This window comes from Sinocyclocheilus anshuiensis, unplaced genomic scaffold, assembly GCF_001515605.1.
Source record: "Sinocyclocheilus anshuiensis isolate Anshui unplaced genomic scaffold, SAMN03320099.WGS_v1.1 scaffold728, whole genome shotgun sequence".
Lineage (NCBI taxonomy): Eukaryota > Metazoa > Chordata > Actinopteri > Cypriniformes > Cyprinidae > Sinocyclocheilus > Sinocyclocheilus anshuiensis.
Window position 1 is genome coordinate 883,331 of NW_015555767.1, and position 22,904 is coordinate 906,234.

The following is a 22,904-nucleotide window of genomic DNA, read 5'->3' on the forward strand; positions in this document are numbered from 1 at the left end:
ATGTATTGTTTATCATAAGTTCCCAGAAAACAATTAATTAAATAAAAGCATTATTTCATACCACAGCCCTAAAATGAACAGATAGCTTGCATATCACATTTTACCGTGATGCCTCTAACAGTGCAAGGCCAACTGATAAGACAGGAAGAACATAAAAGACAAAAAAAAAAAAAGAGTGGGGAAATTATATGAACAAGCACTGGAAAACATGTTGTGTGTGTAGGGATGTTTTGGGTTCATCAGCACTAAGTTGCTTCTCTTGATTCTTGATAAAAGCATGACTTGGAAAAGTAGACAACCTCTTCACCTGGAAAAGGACAGGATGTTACTCACAAATAGCATACCGTTTTATGAACTTTGTTTTATGAATGCTTACCTTGACGTTTATGTCAGCCAGCTGTACACCAGAGAACCACAGATGACCGCAAGAATTGTGCAACACACCATGATCATCATTTTCTTCTACAAAGGTGTAAGTGAGCAGCCAGTGACAGCATGATAATGATATAATGATAGCGGAAGAAAGCAAGAGGAAAGAATGATTGGGAAAGAGATTTGGAAGGTGTAGAGAACAGACATATAGAGATGAGGTTGAAATTATGAGGGAGAAACAGAGGACATCGATACATGAAGAAAAACAAAAGATGGATGAACAATAAAAATAAAAAATGCAGTGAGAAAAATAAAATGCTTTTTGAGAATCTTAGCATTGGTAGTCTACATTTAGTACATGAAAATATACTATAAGTGAAAGTGTCAATTATTATATGACACAATTGTAGCTCATAATTTCCCAGCTCACCCTGCGTGCTTCTTGTTGGAACTTGGCAGCCTTTTTGGTGTCAGCCACAGCTCTTTCCACAAAACCCACTGACTGGTCCATGTTGCTCTCAATCCTGTCAATCATGCTTCCCTGTTGACAAATGAGAACAAAATGGTGTCCAACAGCAGTTTTAATCATAAGGACTCCAAAATACAGCTATAGCTTTGCTTTATTCTCCTGAGAAGACAAACACATATACCTGATTCTCCACCAGCATTGCAATGTCCACAAACATGTCATGCAACTCTTTTATGCTGCTCTCCAGTCGCATAATATCTTTGTGTCGTGCCTCAATCTCACTTAGTGCCTGTTTTGATATCCCAGAGTCCATAATCTATAGAAAAAGAGAAAGTGTTTAAAAAATAAACATACATTACCATTTAAAAGGTTGGGGTCATTTAAGTTTTTTTAAAATACGTCTCTTATGCTCACCAAGGGAACATTTATTTGATCAAAAATACAGCAAAAACAGCAATATTGTGAATAATATTATTACAATTAAAAAAACAGTTTTATATTTTAAAATATAATTTTTTCTTGTGATGCACAGTTGAATTTTCAAGAATGCTCAAGAAACATTTTCTATTATTATCAATGTTGAAAACAGTTGTGCTGGCTAAAATTTTTAAACTGGGATAATTATTTTCAGGATTATTTGATGAATAGAAAATCAAAATAACAAAATAACAGATTTTATTTGATATAGAATTTGTATCTACAGTAACAATGTACAAGTCTTTAATAACACTTTTCAGCAATTTAATGCGTCCTTGATGAATAAAAGTATACATTTCTTTAAAAAAATGTTTATATATTTTTACAACAAAACATCACACATCAATGTCACACAAAATCACTCACTCCTGCTGTGAATACTGCAGCGTTTCCTCCATCCAGCATTTCCTCCAGTTCTTCATCAGTAGTGGCTTTGCCAGCTGTAAGACAGGATCCAACACTGGCCCTTAAACATGCATTGTGATCACTGATTTGATTTTTTTTTTTTATTCAACCCTAAAGAAGGTCTGTGTATGTTGTTTGTTACTCACTGATCTCCAGTTGTCTTTGGATGCGCCCTTTGCTCTTGTCTCTAAACTCCACTTGGGCTTCATTGTATTTGGTCATCACCTCTACAAACTTCTTAGCAAGAATGGCATGCTACAGTGGGAGATAAACACTGTATAAATAAAACACAAACTACTTGTGGAAATCCATGTGGATTATTGGCAGGACTAGTGGTTACCTGAGATTTCTTTATCCGCATATCTGCTGAAACCCTCTCCTTGGTGTTAGATGCCAAAATCTGCTCAATGCCTGTTGACAACATTGGTTGACAAAATATTTCAACTCAGAATTTATAATAGCGATGTAGCATAGTGTCCAATTATTATTGAAAAATAATTATGTATTTTCTTCAACAAGCAAAAGTAGAACAGAAAACTGACTTTTGAGTTTGTTGCGAGCATTGTTGGCCAGTTTCTTTATCTCATTCGTAACTGCTTCCAATTCATCCTGTGTCTCTGTTTGAGAAATGTGATGAGATATATTTAAAGCATGAATGTGGTAGGGAGGCAATAGAGAAAAATAAATAATTTATAAAATGAAGGTTAAATGTAATTATACTAACTCTGGTCTGATGTAGGTGCAGAGAGGATAACGGAATACAGTCGCTTTATCTCGCCTATATTTTCATCAATCTTGTCTATACTGGTGCGGATTTCTTCAAACTGTAGAACGCATACAGAAATAACTTTCATATGTCCATTCAACTGCACTCTTCAAAATAACGATTCTTTATCAGCATTGGTGGTTCTATAAGTAATCTTTGGACTTTTAAACATTAAAAAATGGTACTTTTAAGAACTGTTCACAAAAAGTTTATTTGGGGAACCCAAAAGAGTTGTTCTGTGGCATCGCTGTTAAAACCCCCTTTTGGAACCTTTATTTTTAAGAGTGTGTAACATTCAAATGTCCATATTCATTTGAATATAATGCATTTGATTCACTTATACCTGAGCAAAGAACTCATCCATAAACTTTTTTTCCACTGGAATTTCCACATCATCAGGAGTTTGGTCCGACTTCTGTTTTGACACACAACCAAAGCAGAAAGTTTAATAAATTGGCAGAAATAGTGTTTTCTCTGCTTAAAAACAAGCTTAACATTTTTTAGCTGGTAATTTTTTTTAGCTGGGAATTAGCGTTGTGTCGCTGACGCTTATGGGGAAACTCCTGTTTACTCTGATACTGAAGCCTGATTTGTTCACGTTTGTGTAACTACACGAACCAATGGTGCTTCAACCCACCAAAAGGGGAGGAGCCGACCACTATATAAGTTGGCTCTGTGCGCCATTTCGCCAGAATCTTTTGAATGAAGTGACAGTCATAGATTTGTGTGCAGCCTTATAGCACGGCAGCCTACGTAATGCTCGTTTCCTTATCTCAGGGACCCAAGGTTACGTTAGAAACCGGAGTGTTCCCTTTTGAACGGTCTCTCCTGTTGCGTTGGACACTGCAAGCCTGCTGAGGCGCAAGCCAGGGCTATATCATCGACAATCCAGAGAGTAACCTCCGAAGCATACAAAGAGCTGCTCTGAGTGCATAAATTGGCCAGAACACTCAACATACACTCTAAGAGCCCGAACTGGGCAGAGTGGATTAGGACCCTGCTCACCTTCTGAATTGGGGAGCGCTAGAAGGATGATGACTTGTGCTCTGAATGGAGTGGAGAGCACTTTTGGCACATAGCCGTGTCTCGGTTTGAGGACGACTCTACTGTCATTAGGCCCAAACTCAAGACAGGAAGCACTGACTGACAGTGCTTGCAGGTCACCCACTTGCTTGACAGATGCTAAAGCCAGAAGGAGGGCTGCTGTAAGCGACAGGGGCCGCAAGTTGGTCGACTGGAGCGGCTCAAAGGGAGGACCTCGCAGAGCCCTGAGGACAATAGATAAGTTCCAAGTCAGCACAGTATGAGGGCAAGGCGGATTCAATCTCCGAGCTGGCCAACCAAGAGAGAATGATTCACCGCGATGGCTGCCACATACACTTTGAGCATGGAAGGGGTGCGCCCCTTATTTAGCAGCTCTTGTAGAAAAGTTAGCATGTAGGACACGTCGCACGATGATGGATCCTGGTTCCGTGCTGCACACCAGTCAGAGAAGACTGACCATTTAAGGGGGTAAAGACATCTTGTAGATGGAGCTCTAGCCTCTAAAATGGTATTAGTTACACTCGCAAGGAGCAGCAAAGGCTCCCCTCGAGGGGTCAAACATAAAGGCTCCACAGCTCTGTCCGGGGATGCCAAATCATGCCCTTCGCATGCAAGAGAAGGTCCTTCCTCATTGGTATCGGCCAGGGGGTTGCCAGTAGCAGCTGAATCAACTTGGGGAACCACATCTGAGTCCTCTAGAGTGGGGCCACAAAGAGGACTGAGCATCTGACTTCCCTGACCCGTCTGATGACCTCAGGAAGCAGGGCAACTGGGGGGAAGGCATACAGGAAAGCGCTAGGCCAATAGTGGACCAGGGCATCTCGCTGTTTAGAAAAATAAATTGGGCAGTGAAAGTTGTCTTCTGAGGTCCACCTCTGCCCTGCTGAAGACAGACCAGGACATTTGAACCATTTGGGGATGTAGTCTTCATTCTACTGGAGCCACATTGTCCCTGGACAGCATGTCTGCCCCTTGATTCAGTCTGCCCAGCATATGAACTGCTCTCAGTGAGAGGAGTTTGCCTTGTGCCCATAAAAGGAGGTGTCAAGCCAACCTATGAAGGAAGCGTGACCTGAGACCGCCCTGATGATTGATAAAGGCTACCACCGTCATGTTGTCTCATCAGACCAGGACGTGGTGCCCACTTAAAGCGGATAGGAAGGGTTTTAGGGCTAGAAAAAGCACCATCATCTCAAGGCAGTTGATGTATAAGGATTGCTCCAGGTTTGACCAGGAGCCAAACGCAGATCTGCCCTCATACAGAGCCCCCCAACCCAAATTGGAGGCATCTGTAGTGACCACCTTCCTTCTGAAGGTCAGTCCCAACGGGGAGTTTTCCAAGGGGCCACAGCTCTGATGCAGCGGTGGGTTACCCTGAGATGAAAACATCCCAGGCGCCAACCATGGGACGGGACATGGGCTTTGAGCCAATATTGAAGAGGCCGCATGTGAAACAGGCCCATAGGAATCACAGAGGAAGTGGCCGGCATGAGGTCAAGCATCCTCTGGAAAACAGTGAGTGGGACGTGAAGTCCCCAGTTTGAAATACGCTGCTAGCCGCTGAATAGTCAAGGAGTGTTCCATGCCAGCATCCTGGCAGAATCAATAAATGCCCCCAGAAAGCCCACTCGCTGGCTGGGAGACAAAGAGCTCTTGGCTAAATTGATTCTCAACCCAAGCCGCTCTAGGTCGCTGAGCAGCAGCAACCTGTGAGTGATGAGTTCCTGTTCTGATCTGGCTAAGGCCAGCCAATCTTCGAGGTAATTCAGAATGCGGATTCCCATCTGTCTCCGAGGGGAATGAGCCGCGTCTATGCACTTTGTAAGAGTGTGTGGGGCCAGAAACAGTCCGAAAAGCAGGACTGTATACTGATAGGCCACTCCCTTAAATGTGAATCTCAAGAATGGTCTGTGATGGGGGACCTCAGGGCATATTTGCATGAGGATCTGTTTCAAAGTCAACATCTTGAACAGCAGTCTCATTAGCGAGCGGTTCAGATACTTGAGATTGAGAATGGGTCTGAGCCCACCATCTTTCTTGGAAACGAGGAAGTAACGGCTGTAAAAGCCCGACTCGCTGTTCACTAGAAGGACCGTTTCCACGGATCCTTTTGCAAGCAGTGTTTGTACTTCGGACCAGAGAACATGAGAATCATTGTCCTGTACTAAAGTTTGAATGATACCTCTGAAGTGGGGCGGTCTGCGAGCGAACTGAAGCGAGTAAACTCGTTCTACAGATTTTAGAACCTAAACATGTCACATCCGGGATAGCTTTCCAAGCCTGAAGCTGGATGGCAAGTGGTTTTAATTTTTTGAATGGTAGTTCATGGAGTCATCAGCAACAGCCTCCTCCTCCACAGATCCGCCGAAGGAAATCAAGCCACTCGCAGCCAATGAGGAGCGCTGATCCTCACGTGTTAAGCAGACAGGTGAATCAAGGCGTTGGGGGGAGAGTGAAGCACACAGGAGCTGTGCCTGCATGAGTTCACTCGAAGCGCCGGATGGCTGCAGAGGAAGGCTTCTTGCTTCTTCTGCTGCCAGGGCTTCTTCTCACGATGGAGAGGGCTTCTTTCTTCTTTCTCTTTGGCTTCTTTTTTTTTTTTAAAATGTAAAAAATATATATATAAAGCAACACACGGCACATGGCAGATAGAGTGCAAACCAGTGAAGTAAACAACAGTGCAGATATAATGATTTGTAGTGCAAAAAGAGCTTATTTAGACTGATTAAAGTGACAGTGTGTGTGTGTATTTGGGAGGGGGGGAGTGGGAGAGTCCGTCAGAGGGTCAGAGTTCAATGGTGGGTGGTGCGTGGGTGAGTCAGCGAGGAGATGATCTTAGTCACTGAAGGAGAAAAATTATGACAAAATGGCGCTCAGATCTGATTTATATAGCAGTCAGCTCCACCCCTTTTGGTGGGTTGAAGTGCCATTGGTTCGTGCAGTTACACTACCATGAAAAAATCAGGCTTCAGTATCAGAGTAAACAGAGTTTCCCTATAAGCATCAGCGACTCAACGGGAGAGACGACCAGCTGGTCTCCCAGCCTGACCAGCCAACAGACCAGCTTGACCAGGCTGGAACACCGACCAAGACCAGCAAACTACATTAAGCTGGTTTAAGATTTTTTTTCAGCAACCACTTGTTATTGTCAGAAACTTAAAGATAGACACCATTGCAATTTATTTTCAACAGAACTTAAAAGTTACAGAAATGTAACACTACACAGAATAGTGTACACAGAATTTACAATGCAAAACAGATATTTTAACGAGATTCGGCCCATATGACAGGGCAGGAGGACATTGATGGTGTGGATGCTCTTGTGCCTTGCTTCTTCTCAACTATTAATGTCCAGACGCGTTTCTACGTGCTTGATGGCAGTTAAGATACTGTTTATTATTTTAACCTATCTGTTTATTGAACATAACTCAATACAATGACCCTAGTTAACGTTTGTCAATATGAGTTCAGTCCCAGGTAAAGGTCAAACAGTAGCAAATCAGTCCGGGTGTTTAATAATAAAATCATAACTCATAACATAAGGAAAAAAATCGCTTACCGATTTTAGCTGTTCCAGTCGGTCCTTCATCTTTGGATCAATGTGTTATGAGACAAGATTTCAAACTGCTTTAATGGTCAGTTCAGAAGACGAAAGGGCAGCGACGTCGTTTTCAGATCAGATAAATAGAAAACATCCTAACTACAGCATGAACACACCAAGTTTAGAGTTCCAATAGAACAGTTTGGGATTCTTATTTTAGACACTCTCAAAAAATAAAAAAATAAAATAAAATAAAAATAAATATAAATATAAAAAAAAAGAGCGGCGTTCTTCTTTTTTATGGAAAAAAGTCAAACAATTTAGCAGTGTCGCTCGTCTTGTAGCTGTCTAAACCTATCCTCTCAGAGCGGATTAGGGCAACAGTTGTATGCTGGGTAGCTAATCTTCCTCTACGGAGGTGCTCCTATTTCTCCGCAAACACACATTTGAGTGATGCAAACAGCGCTTGACAGATCTCACGGACACTCTCAAAAAATAAAAAAATGAAATAAAATAAAAATAAATATAAATATAAAAAAAAAGAGCGGCGTTCTTCTTTTTTATGGAAAAAAGTCAAACAATTTAGCAGTGTCGCTCGTCTTGTAGCTGTCTAAACCTATCCTCTCAGAGCGGATTAGGGCAACAGTTGTATGCTGGGTAGCTAATCTTCCTCTACGGAGGTGCTCCTATTTCTCCGCAAACACACATTTGAGTGATGCAAACAGCGCTTGACAGATCTCACGCAGATGGCGAGGCTACGGATAATTGACTAACTATCTGAGACTTAAAAATAAAATGAAGGAATACGTTATATATAAATGTTAATAGATCACTTTTTAAATAAACAAATGAATAAGACATATTTAAAGCTATTTAATTAACGTTTTAAAATGTAGTTAAATCAAATAATAAAAAATAATAGAATTGAAAAATAAATTGTCATATTTAAAATCTGTCATTCAACATAAAACAAAAAGTCAAGGTGGCCTGGGGTAAGTTGAGGGACTTTTGAAGTACTGAAAATGCTTAAAATCTACTTTTAAAGCAGTTACTGAAACAATGTCAATAAAGAAACTGCAAGTAACTTCTCACTAACAAAAACAGTTCAAAAAGTGGCCAAAGCATCAAGTGTTGTGTCACAAAGCAGCACATTGGTTGGTCTGACACAGCTTGGATGAGACAAAAACGACAAATATTTACCATCCCATTAAAAAGACATGTAAAGAGCAAAACAAATATATGAAAAACATATTTAAGAGAAAGAAAATCTTCATCTTAAGCATACATTATGAAGCTATTCAAAATATCAACTGAGTTGCAATACAAGAAGAGGCCAGAGATTGTGAAAGATTTTGGACAGAGCATACGGTCCACAAGTATTTAATCTTTGTACAGTTCTCACAAGGACAAATAAAATGTTTTTACCAGTAAGGACATATTGTGAGATAAATTCAACATACTTGTCGAAGTGCTTCTGTTACCACTCTTTTTTTTTCATTTAAATCCACTGATGGTCAAAATAAGTAAAGGAGAATGATGAAAATGGGAAGGATGGATTAAATGCCTCAAAATGAGAATGTAACATTGGCCTCAAATTAGTGCGTCATCCTCAGGAACAACTTGGTTATCCTACCATTAGACTGTTTAATATTACACAACATACCTCAACAGTTGCTGTGTGACAGTGATACTGTGTTGAAATTCCAAAATCAATATGACAGCTTAAGATGTACAGAGAAATGTTTCAATGTGAGGCACCACTTTAAGGCTGCTGTAGTTTACGGATATGAAAGTGTGAACTTCATTTCAAAACTGAGCATCTATACGTGTGCTCACATTGAAAGAAATCAAAAAGTATGTGCATCTTCAAAAAAAAAGCCAGTCCCTGGGCTTTGAAAATGTGCACTTAGCACAACAGTAACTGTCTAAAACCAAATCTTCCATATGTAATTGAAACTGTTATTACTGGTAAGAGAGCAATATGAAGAGCATATTGCGTTGAGATGAGACAGTCCATGACATTTGTTTATCTGTACAGATAGTCAGCTTGGATGTTGGCAGCAATCTCCGCCTCCCACTTGTCTCCATTGTTGAGGAGTTTCTCCTTATTATAAAGCAATTCCTCATGAGTCTCTGTGGAGAACTCAAAGTTGGGACCCTAAGAAAAAGACAGACAGGTAAAGGTAGACATTAACTCTAGTAAATCTGGTCATATAGAATGTATTTATCCTTCATCCCCATGTAGATTTTAAATCAACCTATTTAATTGCCTGCTTATTTTGTACAAAATTTGCACATGTAACATTTAAAGACATTTATGTTGCAAAAGATTTTTATTTCGCAAAATATTTTTATTTCAAATAAATGCTGTTGTTTTCAACTTTCTATTCAGCAAACAATCCTGAAAAAAATGTATCATGGTTTCAAAAATATTAGGCAGCATTAAGCAACTGTTTTATTTCAATAAGATCAATAAGATAACATTAATAACAATAATCTTATTAATAACAATAAGAAATGATACTTGAGCAGCAAATCAGCATATTGGAATAAATTCTTGAAGGATCATGTGACACTGAAGGCTGGAGTAATGGCTGCTGAAAATGTAGCTTTGCCATAACAGGAATAAACTACATTATGAAATATATTCACACAGAAAACAGTTATTTTAAAGGGGAGGTCTAATGCTATTTCATGCATTGACTTATTTACACTGTTAAAGAGTTGGATTCTCATGCTAAACATGGCCAAAATTTCAAAAAACGAGTTGGACATATGACGGAGTATTTCTGTGCCAAATACATGAATTCCTTGTATGGGCACGTCTTCTCCCGGATGACCGCGCGCACACATCAACCAGAGCGAGAGCAAGAGCAGCCCATCAATGTGCTTTAGCTCCACCCACGGCATGCCTCCAGGTGCTCGACTGTTTTCGGAAAGAGCGGTACAGCTGCATCTGTCTTTTATAAATCTGATAAAACGAAAGAGTCTTCGGAGATGTGAAGTATGCAATACTACTCTATAAGTACTCAAGATTAACATGAGACTGGCAGAAACTGTGTGTGTTATGTCCCCTTTAAATTGTATTAATGTTTCATAATATTACTGTTTTATTGTATTTAAAAAATAAATAAATAAAAGCTATTTAGGTAAGGATAAGTGACTTCTTACCACTCCTAAACTTTTGAATTGTAGTGTATATTCTATTTGTTTTCTCTCACTATACTTTTTTATATTGTACTGTGCTGTATTAATTTTGACAGCTGTAAAAATACATTTTGTAAACTTCTTCTCACAAAATTTCCACAGGCTCACTAGAAAACAGTTTGAACGCCCCTATTTTAGACATGTTGTCTGATGACACATTAAATAGCCTGTTAAGGGACACGGTGCGTAGTTGAAACATGTGCTGCTAGGTGCTCACCTCTACAATAGCATCCACAGGGCAGGCCTCCTGGCAAAAGCCACAGTAGATGCATTTGGTCATGTCTATGTCATAGCGCGTTGTTCGCCTGCTGCCGTCAACACGAGATTCTGCCTCAATGGTGATGGCCTGAGAGAAAAACATGGAGGTCACCTTGTACATTTAAATTTCACTATGATGCTTCTTATTCACATGTGTGAACAAATAAACCTACTAGGGCTGTCGCGATAACCGCAATATCGCAATACTGACGAGCACTACTGATGAGCCAACTGCAGAGGAATGCAAGAACCGCAGCAACTGCGATATTTGTATGTTTTCTTTTTTTCGTAAGGTTACGCCCTTCTCGTTTTACACTTCGTGCACATGTACTGAATATTAAATAAGTTAGTAAAGATAACATAATTTTTACCAACCATGCTGTTTTGTACAGAGGCTCTGTAGATTTGCACTTAACAAGCCTAAACAGACAGCGAATGAGAGAGAGATCGACTGAGCATGTGCGATTACCTGCACCTGTCCTTCAAGCCGAGTCATATATTTTTGTGAATATAGGTTGTCATGTCCAAGGAAAGCAAAATCTCTGGTTTAACATCGATGCATTGCTGGTCAGCTGAGCCTTCTAAAGTGGTGCTCAAAGTTAAAATGATTTCAACAGTGTGATGAATCATCTTTTTGAACGTGTAGTTGAATGAACCGTTTAAAGACCTTGTGGTGCAACAATGTAACTGCACTGACTGACAGCCCGTCTAGAACGCGCAGGTGAAATATCAGCAGAAAGTCTCTTGTCCAGTCAGATTAGAAGATTAGAACTAACCGCTATACATAATATAGGCTAACAACAGCCCAATAATCTTATTGTCAGGTTTATGTTCGGTTATGCGGACCCTTATTTTGACATTCTCTTCTGTTTACGTCACTTCCTGTTTCAACACTCTAGTTTCTGTTTCATTGGTTTCTGAATATGACCTCATTACATCGTAACACACACGATAATAACGCATATCATGCCGTTGAGCCACTCCGCAAGGGAAATTCCTTCACCGTGACAGCCCTAAAACCTACATGCAATTACTGTTTGCCATTAAAGTGTCAAGATATATTAGAATGAGCAAGGGCAATCAGAAAGAAAGTGTACCTGGGCTGGACAAATGGCCTCACAAAGTTTACATGCAATGCACCGCTCCTCTCCAGAGGGGTACCTGCGCAGCGCATGCTCGCCACGGAAACGGGGCGATAGAGGGCCCTTCTCGAACGGATAGTTGATTGTGGCAGGTTCACGGAAAAGATAGCTCATGGTCATTCCCAAACCTGCATCAAGACAAATATCAGGTGGACCTACGTTTTAGAGTTCTGGGGATAATTTTAGTGATGACTTTATGGAAGTGCTTTAGAAGTTAACGATAAAAGTCTCATGTTATCACTGACCTCTGAACAGCTCTGTCCACAAAAGAGTCTGAGCTGCACGGTCCGTGATGGACTTCATATCTGTGGCTTCCTCCTGATTATTAACATATTCTGCAAATAGAAAAAAGCGACGATATAGTAAAAGGTTTTATACCAAGACCATATTTTGTACCATGAGATACTTACTAATCCCTGCTCTGTGTGCGGATAGGCTGAGAGGACGTACAAGATTTTGACTGGCCAGAAATGACCCTAAGGTGTAAGCACATGACATAATCACTCATCTGAGAAAGAAAGACTTTATTTTGATTACATATGTGACCATGGACCACAAAACCAGTCATAAGGGTCAATTTTTCGAAATTGAGAATTATATATCATCTGAAATCTGAATAAATAAGCTTTCCGTTGATGTATGGTTTGTTATGATATGACAATATTTGGTCGAGATACAACTATTTGAAAATCTGGAATCTGAGGGTGCAAAAAAAATCTAAATATTGAGAAAATCGCCTTTAAAGTTGTCCAAATTAAGTTCTTAGCAATGCATATTACTAATCAAAAATTAGTACGTTTTCATATATTTACGGTAGGAAATTTACAAAATATCTTCATGGAACATGATGATTTTTGGCATAAAAGAAAAATCTATAATTTTGACCCATACAATGTATTTTTGGCTATAGCTACAAATATACCCCAGCGACTTAAGACTGGTTTTGTGGTCCAGGGTCACATATATAGACATATAAATGTCACTGTATTTGTTGCTTGTTTTTACTCGTATATTGCTTCTAATAATTCATAGACCCACCAGGCCTGGATACGGTGTAGACCACACGTAATGCCACAGACATCTCAATGAAGTGCACTGTAAGGGATAGGGACAAAGATGAAGGAGGGAAACTAGGGTTTGTTATATTTATTTTCTCAGATTACAACATTAAACATACTTGTGGTCATATACTGACAAATTTTAATCATCTTATTTCGAATTAATGATCAACAATAGGCTCATTCAAAATATTCAATATTACTTTCATTACTTTAATATATTAATATAACTTTAATTGGGATAAAGGTTGGCAGTTACACAAAATAGTGCACCATGAATTACTTCCCCTTACATAACGTAAACAAAACCCATAAGATTGGTTCCGCTGACATAGCAAGCAGCAGCTACATAAATGTGGTTAACTTGAGCACCACATATCAATTATCGCTATTTAAAATATAGACAACGTAACACATCCAAAATAATAAGGCAACTGTTTGACTGGGCAACACAGATACTGTAGGACTGCAGCAAGAGGTTTAGGACACGAGCACAAGCTACTTGGCTTTTTACATATTTACTATACAGTTTTTGCGATGTGCATTTATATATTTAATCTCTGCATAATTATATATAGCTCAGTGTTATTTGCTTCTATGCCCGTGCGGTGTTTGTAGTAGCATAGCCACAGGATGATTTCTCAAGGACTTTCAATGACTAACGTTATACACTGTTATCATTCGTATAACTGTTATGCTAATATTTGTCTTTTTAATATTTTATTAATTACATCGGTTCCATAAAACGTGGTGCATGCTCACTTAAAGGATGGACAACGAAAGCAAAAAGTTTAAAAATAAGTTCGCACTCACCGGACACTCGCTATTTGGCCTTCTCAACCAGAACAGCGGACGATTGAGGAAATGCACATGCACAACGCCGGAAGTGAGTTTTTTTTATTTATTTATTTTTTGTCTTGCAGACACAATGCATGAAAAAAAAAACACTGAAATAATAAATAAAACATACAAAAAATAATAATATTAATAATACTACCATTATTGAGAACCCGTGTTTCTCTATTATATCATTAAAAATTCAACACTGACTGTAGTTCAGAATTTTGTTCTGTAGAGATATATAAAATATTTTAAACCAATGCAAAATCCAGATTTGGACATATATATCTTTGGCTTTATGAAAGTCCGATTTACCAAAAAAAAAAAGATTATTGTAGCCTACAGAATGCTTCAGATAATAATAAGGATTAGTGAGTCCAGAAATCTGAAAATAAATAAAGAGTACTGGATGAGGTAGGTAGATTCCCAATTATAATTCACCAAACATCTTTTTTTCTTAATCAAAATATACTTTAATAATATAATATAATAAATAATTGTATTTTTTACATTTTATTCTTATAAGATCCTTCACTTAAACATACGTTTTGAAAGTAGTTTAGGAGTTCAGTGAGACCTGAGTTAGTATAGGCCTAATAAGTTTATGTCACTACCTTATGGGTTCTACAGGTGTTTAAAATGCTAAAATAACTAATTTTTTTTTTCTAATACAAATGCTTACATAGCCATTAGTGCTGTCACTGTGAAGAAAGCTGAAAAAGTGTTAGATGGTTCAAGCTTAATGAAGCAGGATAAGTTTAATTGCAGAAAGCTGTGATGTATGTCCGCACGTATTCACTGTGTTCAGAGCTCTCTGTGTCACATATCCACAAAACAACCGAGTGTGAAGCTTTCCTTTTTCTAATTGTTGGGTTTATCTGTAGGTCTCTGCTTCGGTGACAAAGTAAGTCGATCACCTTTAAACAAACTCTCTGTAATGTTTTGTGAAAGATAAATCTGTGCTGTTGAAGTGCTGTTTCATAGATCGATCTGCTCAGCTGACAGAACGAAGGTTGCTGTATATGTATAATTTTTGAATTTCAATGCTAAATTGATTTCTGATTCCCAGAAGCTGTGAAATTTGAAAGTGAATTTGTCTGAATAAAATTCTTACTTATTTCAGTGAACGGAATCAGAGGAGAATTATTGGTCCACAATTGAGAAGTCTGTGCTCACTCCCATTCTCACCACTGAGATGGTACTGGGTGTTTTGGGAAATGGATTGGTTTTGGTAGTCAAAGTAGTGGTAAGAATAATATGTAATTTTATAAAATAAGTTGTTGTTGTTGTATATATATATATATATATAGAGAGAGAATATTTTTCTCTAAAGAAAAATTTTAAAATGTAATTCCTACCTCATCATGCCTTTAATTTTTATTATTATTTTTTGCTTTCTCACAGTGTAAAGACCATTTTCAGTGCCTTTAGTGGCTGCCACTTTTCAGTCTCACGCTCTCAGATTTCTTCTGCTCCATCCTCATCATCTGTGGCTCCCTCTTAGCTGTGCTGAGTGAATGCCAAATTTCACCGTGGTGTGAGGTGGTGAGCTTGCTAAAGTTCACCTTCATCACCTCTTCCATTGGAAGCATAGGTATGGCTATGACACTAAACAATTGACCTCTATGGTATATCTTTATGAATTCTGCTTTCATTGTAATTAGCAGTAAGGAAAAATAAATACACACCCCTTTGTACACCTGAATGGGTGCGTTGGACAGTATTGTGAGAAAAGAAGAAAAACCCTGCACACTACCATAGCTTAAATGAAATGTAATATTTATTGAAAAAAAAACCCCAATGCGACTGTCTTCAGAAATGCAGAAAAGTTGATGTTTTAATTAATATTTCTAACAAGTGATGAAAGTGTTTGGGATTTTTCCTTCTTTCATTATTAATTTAGACAACAAAGTTTGTGATTTATACAATAAAGTTATTCTGAAAACTAAACTCGTTTGTGCCTTAAAAAAGTTATCTATAAAAAGAGTTATGTCACAATAATACCATTCTTATCTTCTTTGTCTTGTAATGAAATGGTTTTATTATTTATGTATAATGTTTATATTATTATTATTATTATTTGGTTATGTACAATCTCTAAAATTCTTAACATGATTAAAGCAAGTCTTTGAACTTGCTTTGAGTTTCAAAAATGTATTTAAATCAGTTTTTTTTATTAAGATGAATTATAAAAAGTTATTCTGAGAACTAAACTCCTCGTTTGTCTTTAAAATTGGTCTTTAAAAAAAGAGTTATGTTACAATAATACCATTATTTTCTTCTTTGTCATCAGCTATTCTCTGTGTACAGAGATTTATGGGAATTCCTTCTAAAGGTAAAAGACTGTCTGTTCTCATGGCGGTGGCATGTGTGGCATCATGGTGCACTGGAGCTATATTTGGAGCAGTGCCAGTAGCCTTTGACTGGATAAGGTGAGCCAGAGTGAAGATGCTCAGAGATGCTCCGAATATATGCATCTATACTGTATTCTGCCTCCTATGTTCAGGTATGATCCAGCAGAAATGCTGTGTGCAGTGTTCTGGGAAAGCAGTTACTCTGACATGCTGGTTTACATCCTTTGTGCCTTCTCCATCTCCATCTTCGTCCCATTTCTACTCATACTCTCCTGCTCCATCCTGACTTGTGTAGGCTTTGGAAAAGACGGTTCCAGGTTCGTAAAGTTGGAAATGGTGAACACAGAATTTTTAAAGCATTCATATGGAGTTTTAAAGATTAATACCTATATACTTATGAACTTATATACTTATAAAATGAAAATTTGCTGAAAATGTACTCACCCTCAGGCCATCAAAGATGTACAGTGGGTATAGAAAATAATCAAATATCTTCAAATTCCTCCCATTTCTCAATTTTCCTGTGATAGTTTAAATGTCCACATTTTATCTGTTCATAGCCAGGGTGACCTGTCTTCTGTCACGCCACTGCTGGTGATCTTGTATCTGTTCTGCTATGTTCCATCTGCTGCATCTGAGGTGAGAAAAGTCTGTTAGTGTGAAATAATTTTCTGTTCTGTCCGGTTTTTGGGAGTCACTCTTTCAAAGGCTTAATTTTAATGTGTTTTTTTCCATGTCTTGTTAGTTGGTTCTCCTTGGAAGGCTTGATCTATCCCCATCCCCTGAATGGCTGCAATCACGGTCATCAGTAATGGCATATCTGGACTGTGGTTTAAACCCCTTTATCTACTGCACTAATAAAGACTTCCGAAAAGCAGTACTCATACTGTTTTGGAACAAAAGGAGATCAGCTTTTCCCGATCCAGTGCTGACCGGCATTACAAGGCTTGAAATATGAAGATTTAAAATAAAGATGATTGAAAAGTTTTAGTTTTTTTTTTTCCCTGTGCGACACATTTTGTTATGCATCTCATCATGGTTTTAATGGGAAGAAATGACACTGTCTCATGACTAGATGTGTGCTGAGATACAAATATTGCAGTGTAGGTAAAGGCAGACATGCAGCTAATAATAAATCTGATAGATGTTTTTGCTCAAAGTGTTATTTTAATTCATCAAGTTAAGGCATATATAACAGGCTGTTTATTTTTTATTCGTCTTCAACATAAAAACCGGAGAATAAGGCTTAGGACATGACATCATGAACTACACACAAACACACACACACATTAAAATGCATCAAATAGTGAATTTGTACACACACGTCTGGTTTACTACATGGGGACTCTCCATAGGCGTACGTTTTTCTACTGTATAAACCGTATTTTCTATCGTCCTACACCGAAACCTACCCCTCAAAGAAAACTTTATGAATTTTTACACTCTCAAAAAAAAAAACTAATTCTGTATGATCTATAAGCCTATTTCCCCATGGGGACCTCAATTTAGGTCCCCACAGTGACACGAGTCCCCATGAGTTGGTGTGTATTCAGGTTTAAGTCCCCACCGGGATAGAAAAACACACACACTAAAATACCTCAAATAGTGAATTAGTATACACACACACATTAAAATACCTCAAATAGTGAGTTTGTATATACGATTTGAAAATATAATACTGTATTCTAAGAGATGAAATCCAAATATTTGACATATTTGAGTTTTCCTGAAAAATCGATTAATTACCAAGTTATTTTCTTACACTGTTCTGAACATTACTAAATGGATAATCAAGATGAAAGTGTACAAAGCATCCATTTAGACAAAATACGAGTTTAAACGTAATGATCATTGTCTTATTATTCAGTTGCATTGTGTTCACAATACACATTAAATATAACCTATTAAATGTAAGTACGACATTAAATGTTATGTATGGGTATTTATGAAGAGCGTTTGTGTGCATTTTCACTAAGGCGGGTGAGAAAACAAAAACTGTAATGAAACTGCAGAATGTCGCAAACTTTGGACCAGAAATGTCCAGTAAGATTTTGAAACATCCAGTACTCTGCAAGAAAATGATCCAGAAGCTTCAGAACCACAAAACCAGCGCAGGACAGCACGGCCAAGCAAAAGTAGCGCATGGACGCCGTATCTCCGTGGCTCAACTGTGCTTGGACGCCTTTGAACACGGTGAAGGCGATGTGACAACCCAGAGCAACTTCAAACCCCCGGTCGTGGAAGAGCGCCAGTCCATAGCTGAGGGCAGAGCACGATTCGACCATTAAGGCGTAACGGGACGACCAGCCTTTGTCAATGACATGACACCACACCAGCACCCACGCAAAAATAGGTAAAGTGAACCACTGGTCCAAAACAGACGGCGCACGCCGCAATGTGGCCAAGCGGACCCACTGCACCGGTCCATACGCGACTGCCATTAACGCAAACACGTCTTTGGTGTAGGAGGCTGCACGGGTGTCTTTATTGTATGACATCGGCTGCAAGATCCAGTAGATACCTAATAATATGTATCCCAAGTTTATCAGACAGTTAAACGGCATGGCCAAGAAGGCAGGAAGGTTGTCGACTTTCTTTTCCGCATAGTGATCATAAGCGACATCCACTAAAACTTTGTCGAAAATGTGAGTGTTTGCAAGCGCAATGCAAAGCAGGAAGGGTATAAGAACGTGAACGACCGCCGACATGTTCATTTTCAAATAAAAGAGATACAATCCAAATTAAAACAACAGCAGCAAAACACGCGGACTATTGTGTACAATGTACAAAGGTTGGTTTCCGCAATCTGGATCACGTGACGACCACTGTAGCCTTTCATTGGTTTAGCATACAACCGTTCTGCTCATACTAGTTTTGTAGTATGTGTGCACAGTGTGCAGATTTCCTGTATATGGAATAGCCCAGCGTTGCAAAACTCCTGTTCCTGTAAAGCCACAGCCCTGCATTATTCAGCGCCAACCCTAATTCAACGCACCTGATCCTTCAGACTTACTGGAAAACTACATAAAGTCCTACTACAATCAAGTCATTCAGGCTTACTGGGAAACTACATGGTATGTGTGTTCGAGCAGTGTTGGAACGAAACTCTGCAGGGATTGTGGGCCTCCAGGAAGTTTGATATACATTTGCCAAAATATGCAACATGCGGAATAGCACACTGCATGGAATACTGTATCTCACAATGCAATGCTACAATATATTCCAGCTATATATATATATATAATTATTTTTTATTAATTATACCAGGGGAGCAGGGCCCACATTGGTCTTACGCAAACTAAATAAATAAATAAACAAATAAATAAGACAAAACCACTGCAGTATACTATTTACTGCACAGTATGCTGTAAGCAACATACATGTTTTCACTGGAGTGGATGTATATATGAGCATATCTATCTGTGAAAGTGTGCTGAGGTAAGTGTTTATGTATGAACGCATACACGGGTCATGAAGAAGTGAAATAATTTGCGATCAAGAATGTAGTCCAAAGATGAAGTGGAAAGTCCCAGAAGGAATTCTTCAGACATTCCTGTTTGTCAAGTTTGTCTGACCATTGTGCTTACTTCTAGCTGGCCAGTCCTTTGCACTGCATTGTCTCTTAAAGTGACTGCGTCTAATTTACTACCTGTTGTCTGTGTCCTTAATGTTAATCTAAGAAAATAAAAGAGAGAAAATCATTCCCTGTTCTTAACTGAATTACGTTGTAGTTTTAATAAGAATTATTCTATATTTAATTTATACAGTGAAGACTATGCAATGATATTTTACATTTGATTATTCTGTTTCTGTACTTTAAAACCTATACAAACTTGAAAAAACTTTAACATTACTTCATTTGTATGTTTGTTCTATTTATTTATTTTATTTCAAACGGCCCACGGGTACAACCTGCACCGGGGCCCCGCAAACCCCAGCTACGGCCCTGACATTAAGACACATTCACATCTTATTCTCTATGTAAACTGTAGGCTGGTATTATTGACTTAATATTTTACAGTTTCCCTGCCTCTATGTGTTACATTCAGCTGCACATTTCGAAATATCAACAATTTTTTTAATGATATAAACACTTTATCGCAAAGTTATTTAATGTAGATTTCATATTTAATGCAAAAATACATTCATTAAATGGGGAAAGAAAGAGATAAGTGATTGTGAGATAAGATTTAGAAAACAGGTTTTGGCATTACGGAAATGCTAGACTATACAAGGAAGATAAACAACAGAGAAGGCATGCAGTGACAGAGAGGTAGGCACAGAAACAAGGTGTTTTACACAGGTTGCACAACTGCTTTGCAAGTGCTGTTGACTGGTTTGAAGAAAAGAGACAATAAGGTTTAATACACTTCAAAGTGACAAAGCAATACTGGATATGACTTGAAGGATGAATGTAAAGGACCTGTAAAGGATGAAAGAAAATTAGTGGCTATGGAGGAAGAAACAGCAAAGGTATGAAAAATAGATGCTAGATACAATAGATAAGATTCCTTTGCAAAAAAGGCTTTTAAGTTTTTAAAGAGCACAAAAAGATCAAATGTGATAAGATTTGTATGATATATAATATATAAGAGTAAATGGTATGTCACTAGTATTGTAAACTCTAAAAAAAAATACAATGTATAGTACTATTAGTACTAGGGGACTACATTGGCATCAATGGTTCCATGAAGAACCTTTAACACTCATGGAAACTTTCCATTGCACAAAAAGTTATTTATAGTGGAAAAAGGTTCTTTCGATTATTAAAAAGTTATTTACACTAAAAAAAAGGTATATTAAGAACTGTTCACTGAAAGTTTCTTTGGGGAACCAAAAATAGTTCTTCTATGGTATCACTGTGAAAACACCCTTTTGGAACCTATATTTTTAAAAGTAAGTTCAAATAAAAAGATGAATAATGCCATGAACTCATTTTATAAGAACATAATATGTCTATTTTCATGCAGAGCGATGTGAGGAATGGTCTGAGGAATGATATTCCACTACTGCAGTCTATGCTGGCGAAACTTAGTCTAAAACACAAACATCCCATTTCACACCCAGATACGGCCTGTAAAAGTGTGTTTTACCATTCTCTGGAGTCTGAAGAACATATAACAAATGAAGAAGACAGGAAAGATAGCACAGTCAGATCTGATGGTGATGAGGAGCAACCAACTAGGAGTTCTGAAACAGAAGATGGAAAGGAAGTTGTTGAAGAGGTCAAAGAGCTTCCAGATGCCCTTCCTAATTGGGAGAGGAAGAGATTTCTCCCTGTCTCTTTGTCCAAAGAAACACAAGCTTCAGAATTAAGTCAGCAGCCAAGTAAAAGTGAGTTTTTGGAGGACAAAAAGAACAAAGAGACTAGCATGGAAGAGCATGTGGCTGGAGCTGCATTATTGCCTAACAATCCATCTCCAGAAACATCTGCACACACATCTTACCTCTCTGTGTCCTCAGATAAAGTGGACTCTGCACAGGCGGGGTTTAAGCATGAACCACCAGATGAAGCTTGTGGTGGTCCTTCAAATCCAGTCAGTATGGACACAAGCAGGGTTCTGACCCATCAAACTGCTGTGAACCTTACAAGCAAGACAACAAGGTCCGCTTCAGATCCAGTACAACACAAGCCTAAGGAAGAGAGACCCCTCTCAGCTCCAAGTATTTCAAACCTATGGGAATATGAAGATATTGCAAATGCAATGTCAATGAAAAGCTTCCACAAAGCTGCTATGATTTTGGGACAGGAGGATTCAGGCATGAGCATCGGGGATGCAGAACATGACATCCCACTCACCAAAACGCAAAAGAAAGGAGTGAAAAACAAAATGAAGAATCTTACTCAGAAACTGATGGAAAAGCTTAAAGATAAACATGACTGTGAGCACACCAGCAGCAAAAGCATCCAAGGCAGTGTGGAGGAAGAAGGACTAAATGTATGTTTACGTCTTCATACTTCTATCCTCGTACTTTTAATGTATGACAGATCTCTTACACTATGAATGAACTTTAATGAATGTTGTAACTGATAAATAACTTTTTTGGTTAGCTTATTTTTAACTATTGAACTTTTCCTTGGGCTTGTTTTTCAAACTTAAATCACAATGAATCACCATGCAGCTGAATTCCATGGAGATGGAAGCCGAGGCTCCAGAGATTCCACCACCACTTCCACCAAAAAAGGGGAAATATGTTTTCTTAGACAGGTGGGATACGTTGAACATATTTCATTTCCTAACTATCAGTGTTATTTTAGTATTATTTATATAATGATATAGTATTTAATAATAATTTGAATTCACTTTTTTTTATTTTCAGTTGTCATTTTTCTTAAATATATATTTCAATCATGACAAACCTTGGAAGATTTTAGCATGGTGATGGATATGACAATGTTAATGTATTTGGTCTTGGCGGAACAGATCTGCTACGCTGCTGCTGAATTGCTGCTGCTGTTGGTTATTGCTGTAGTTGTAGATTATTGCTGCTGCTGCAAGCAAGTACAGGAACTTGCTACTGCCAATGCATACGGCGATACGGTGCCGTGAGTATTTAAGACATGCTGCTGCACAAATAGCATATAAAATAACCCCATAGCAGATCTATACAGGTGGAGCTGGGGAAGGAGGAGGGTTTCAGAGAAACTCTGAAAGCGCGCTGCAGGAATCTCTAGTGAATGCTAGCCAGCCATATAAATGCAAGGCAGTAAGCTCATTGGCTGCATATGCAGCATGAACCAATCAGCTTGTGCCAAGTCGTTTAACTCTCTGAGTATCATCAGTTACGTTAACAACCCGTCACCAGCGCCATCTAGAGTTTCATGACTGTATACATACTATATATATACAGTGCCTTGCAAAAGTATTCATACCCCTTCATTTTTTTTCACATTTTGTTATGTTGCTGCCTTATGCTAAACTGCTTTAAATTACTTTTTTCCCACATCAATCTACACTCCATACACCATA

General features: G+C 38.4%; 4 protein-coding genes and 1 pseudogene across 4 annotated transcripts in view; 2 read left to right on the top strand and 3 right to left on the bottom strand.

Moving 5' to 3' along the window:
* Window positions 1-7,234, bottom strand: LOC107674222 (syntaxin-3-like). The gene is made up of 11 exons (XM_016468141.1): window positions 7,093-7,234; window positions 2,833-2,904; window positions 2,448-2,547; window positions 2,266-2,340; window positions 2,064-2,134; window positions 1,870-1,978; window positions 1,685-1,758; window positions 1,023-1,157; window positions 803-913; window positions 377-462; window positions 1-307 (listed from the first exon to the last, which is right to left on the bottom strand). The coding sequence occupies exons 1-10, from the start codon at window positions 7,120-7,122 to the stop codon at window positions 385-387; spliced, it is 855 nt and encodes a 284-aa protein (XP_016323627.1). The 5' UTR covers window positions 7,123-7,234; the 3' UTR covers window positions 1-307; window positions 377-384.
* A 1,315-nt stretch (window positions 7,235-8,549) lies between these two features.
* On the bottom strand, window positions 8,550-13,630 carry LOC107674223 (NADH dehydrogenase [ubiquinone] iron-sulfur protein 8, mitochondrial-like). The gene is made up of 7 exons (XM_016468142.1): window positions 13,553-13,630; window positions 12,720-12,776; window positions 12,092-12,157; window positions 11,927-12,016; window positions 11,637-11,809; window positions 10,499-10,627; window positions 8,550-9,232 (listed from the first exon to the last, which is right to left on the bottom strand). The coding sequence occupies exons 2-7, from the start codon at window positions 12,760-12,762 to the stop codon at window positions 9,101-9,103; spliced, it is 633 nt and encodes a 210-aa protein (XP_016323628.1). The 5' UTR covers window positions 12,763-12,776; window positions 13,553-13,630; the 3' UTR covers window positions 8,550-9,100.
* Window positions 13,631-14,708: 1,078 nt separating this feature from the next.
* On the top strand, window positions 14,709-16,914 carry LOC107674184 (C-C chemokine receptor type 8-like; annotated as a pseudogene).
* An 829-nt stretch (window positions 16,915-17,743) lies between these two features.
* tmem187 (transmembrane protein 187) lies at window positions 17,744-18,723 on the bottom strand. The gene has a single exon (XM_016468101.1). The coding sequence runs from the start codon at window positions 18,645-18,647 to the stop codon at window positions 17,877-17,879; it is 771 nt and encodes a 256-aa protein (XP_016323587.1). The 5' UTR covers window positions 18,648-18,723; the 3' UTR covers window positions 17,744-17,876.
* A 1,662-nt stretch (window positions 18,724-20,385) lies between these two features.
* LOC107674185 (uncharacterized) overlaps window positions 20,386-22,904 on the top strand; it is a 5,086-nt gene continuing 2,567 nt past the window's right edge. Inside the window, exons 1-3 of the mRNA XM_016468086.1 lie at window positions 20,386-20,406; window positions 20,904-21,872; window positions 22,072-22,142. Coding sequence (XP_016323572.1) covers window positions 20,386-20,406; window positions 20,904-21,872; window positions 22,072-22,142 — 1,061 coding nt within the window. The remainder of the gene's footprint in view (window positions 20,407-20,903; window positions 21,873-22,071; window positions 22,143-22,904) is intronic.

Coding starts and splice junctions, on each gene's coding strand:
- LOC107674222 (XM_016468141.1), bottom strand. CDS start 7,122: ATGAAGGACCGACTGGAACAGCTAAAATCG. Junction 2,135..2,265: donor TGCTCGCAACAAACTCAAAA/GTCAGTTTTCTG, acceptor TGTTGTCAACAG/GCATTGAGCAGATTTTGGCA. Junction 1,979..2,063: donor TGCGGATAAAGAAATCTCAG/GTAACCACTAGT, acceptor CTCCCACTGTAG/CATGCCATTCTTGCTAAGAA.
- LOC107674223 (XM_016468142.1), bottom strand. CDS start 12,762: ATGTCTGTGGCATTACGTGTGGTCTACACCGTATCCAGGCCTG. Junction 11,810..11,926: donor GTGGACAGAGCTGTTCAGAG/GTCAGTGATAAC, acceptor GTCTTGATGCAG/GTTTGGGAATGACCATGAGC. Junction 10,628..11,636: donor AGGCCATTTGTCCAGCCCAG/GTACACTTTCTT, acceptor TTTTTCTCTCAG/GCCATCACCATTGAGGCAGA.
- tmem187 (XM_016468101.1), bottom strand. CDS start 18,647: ATGAACATGTCGGCGGTCGTTCACGTTCTTATACCCTTCCTGCTTTGC.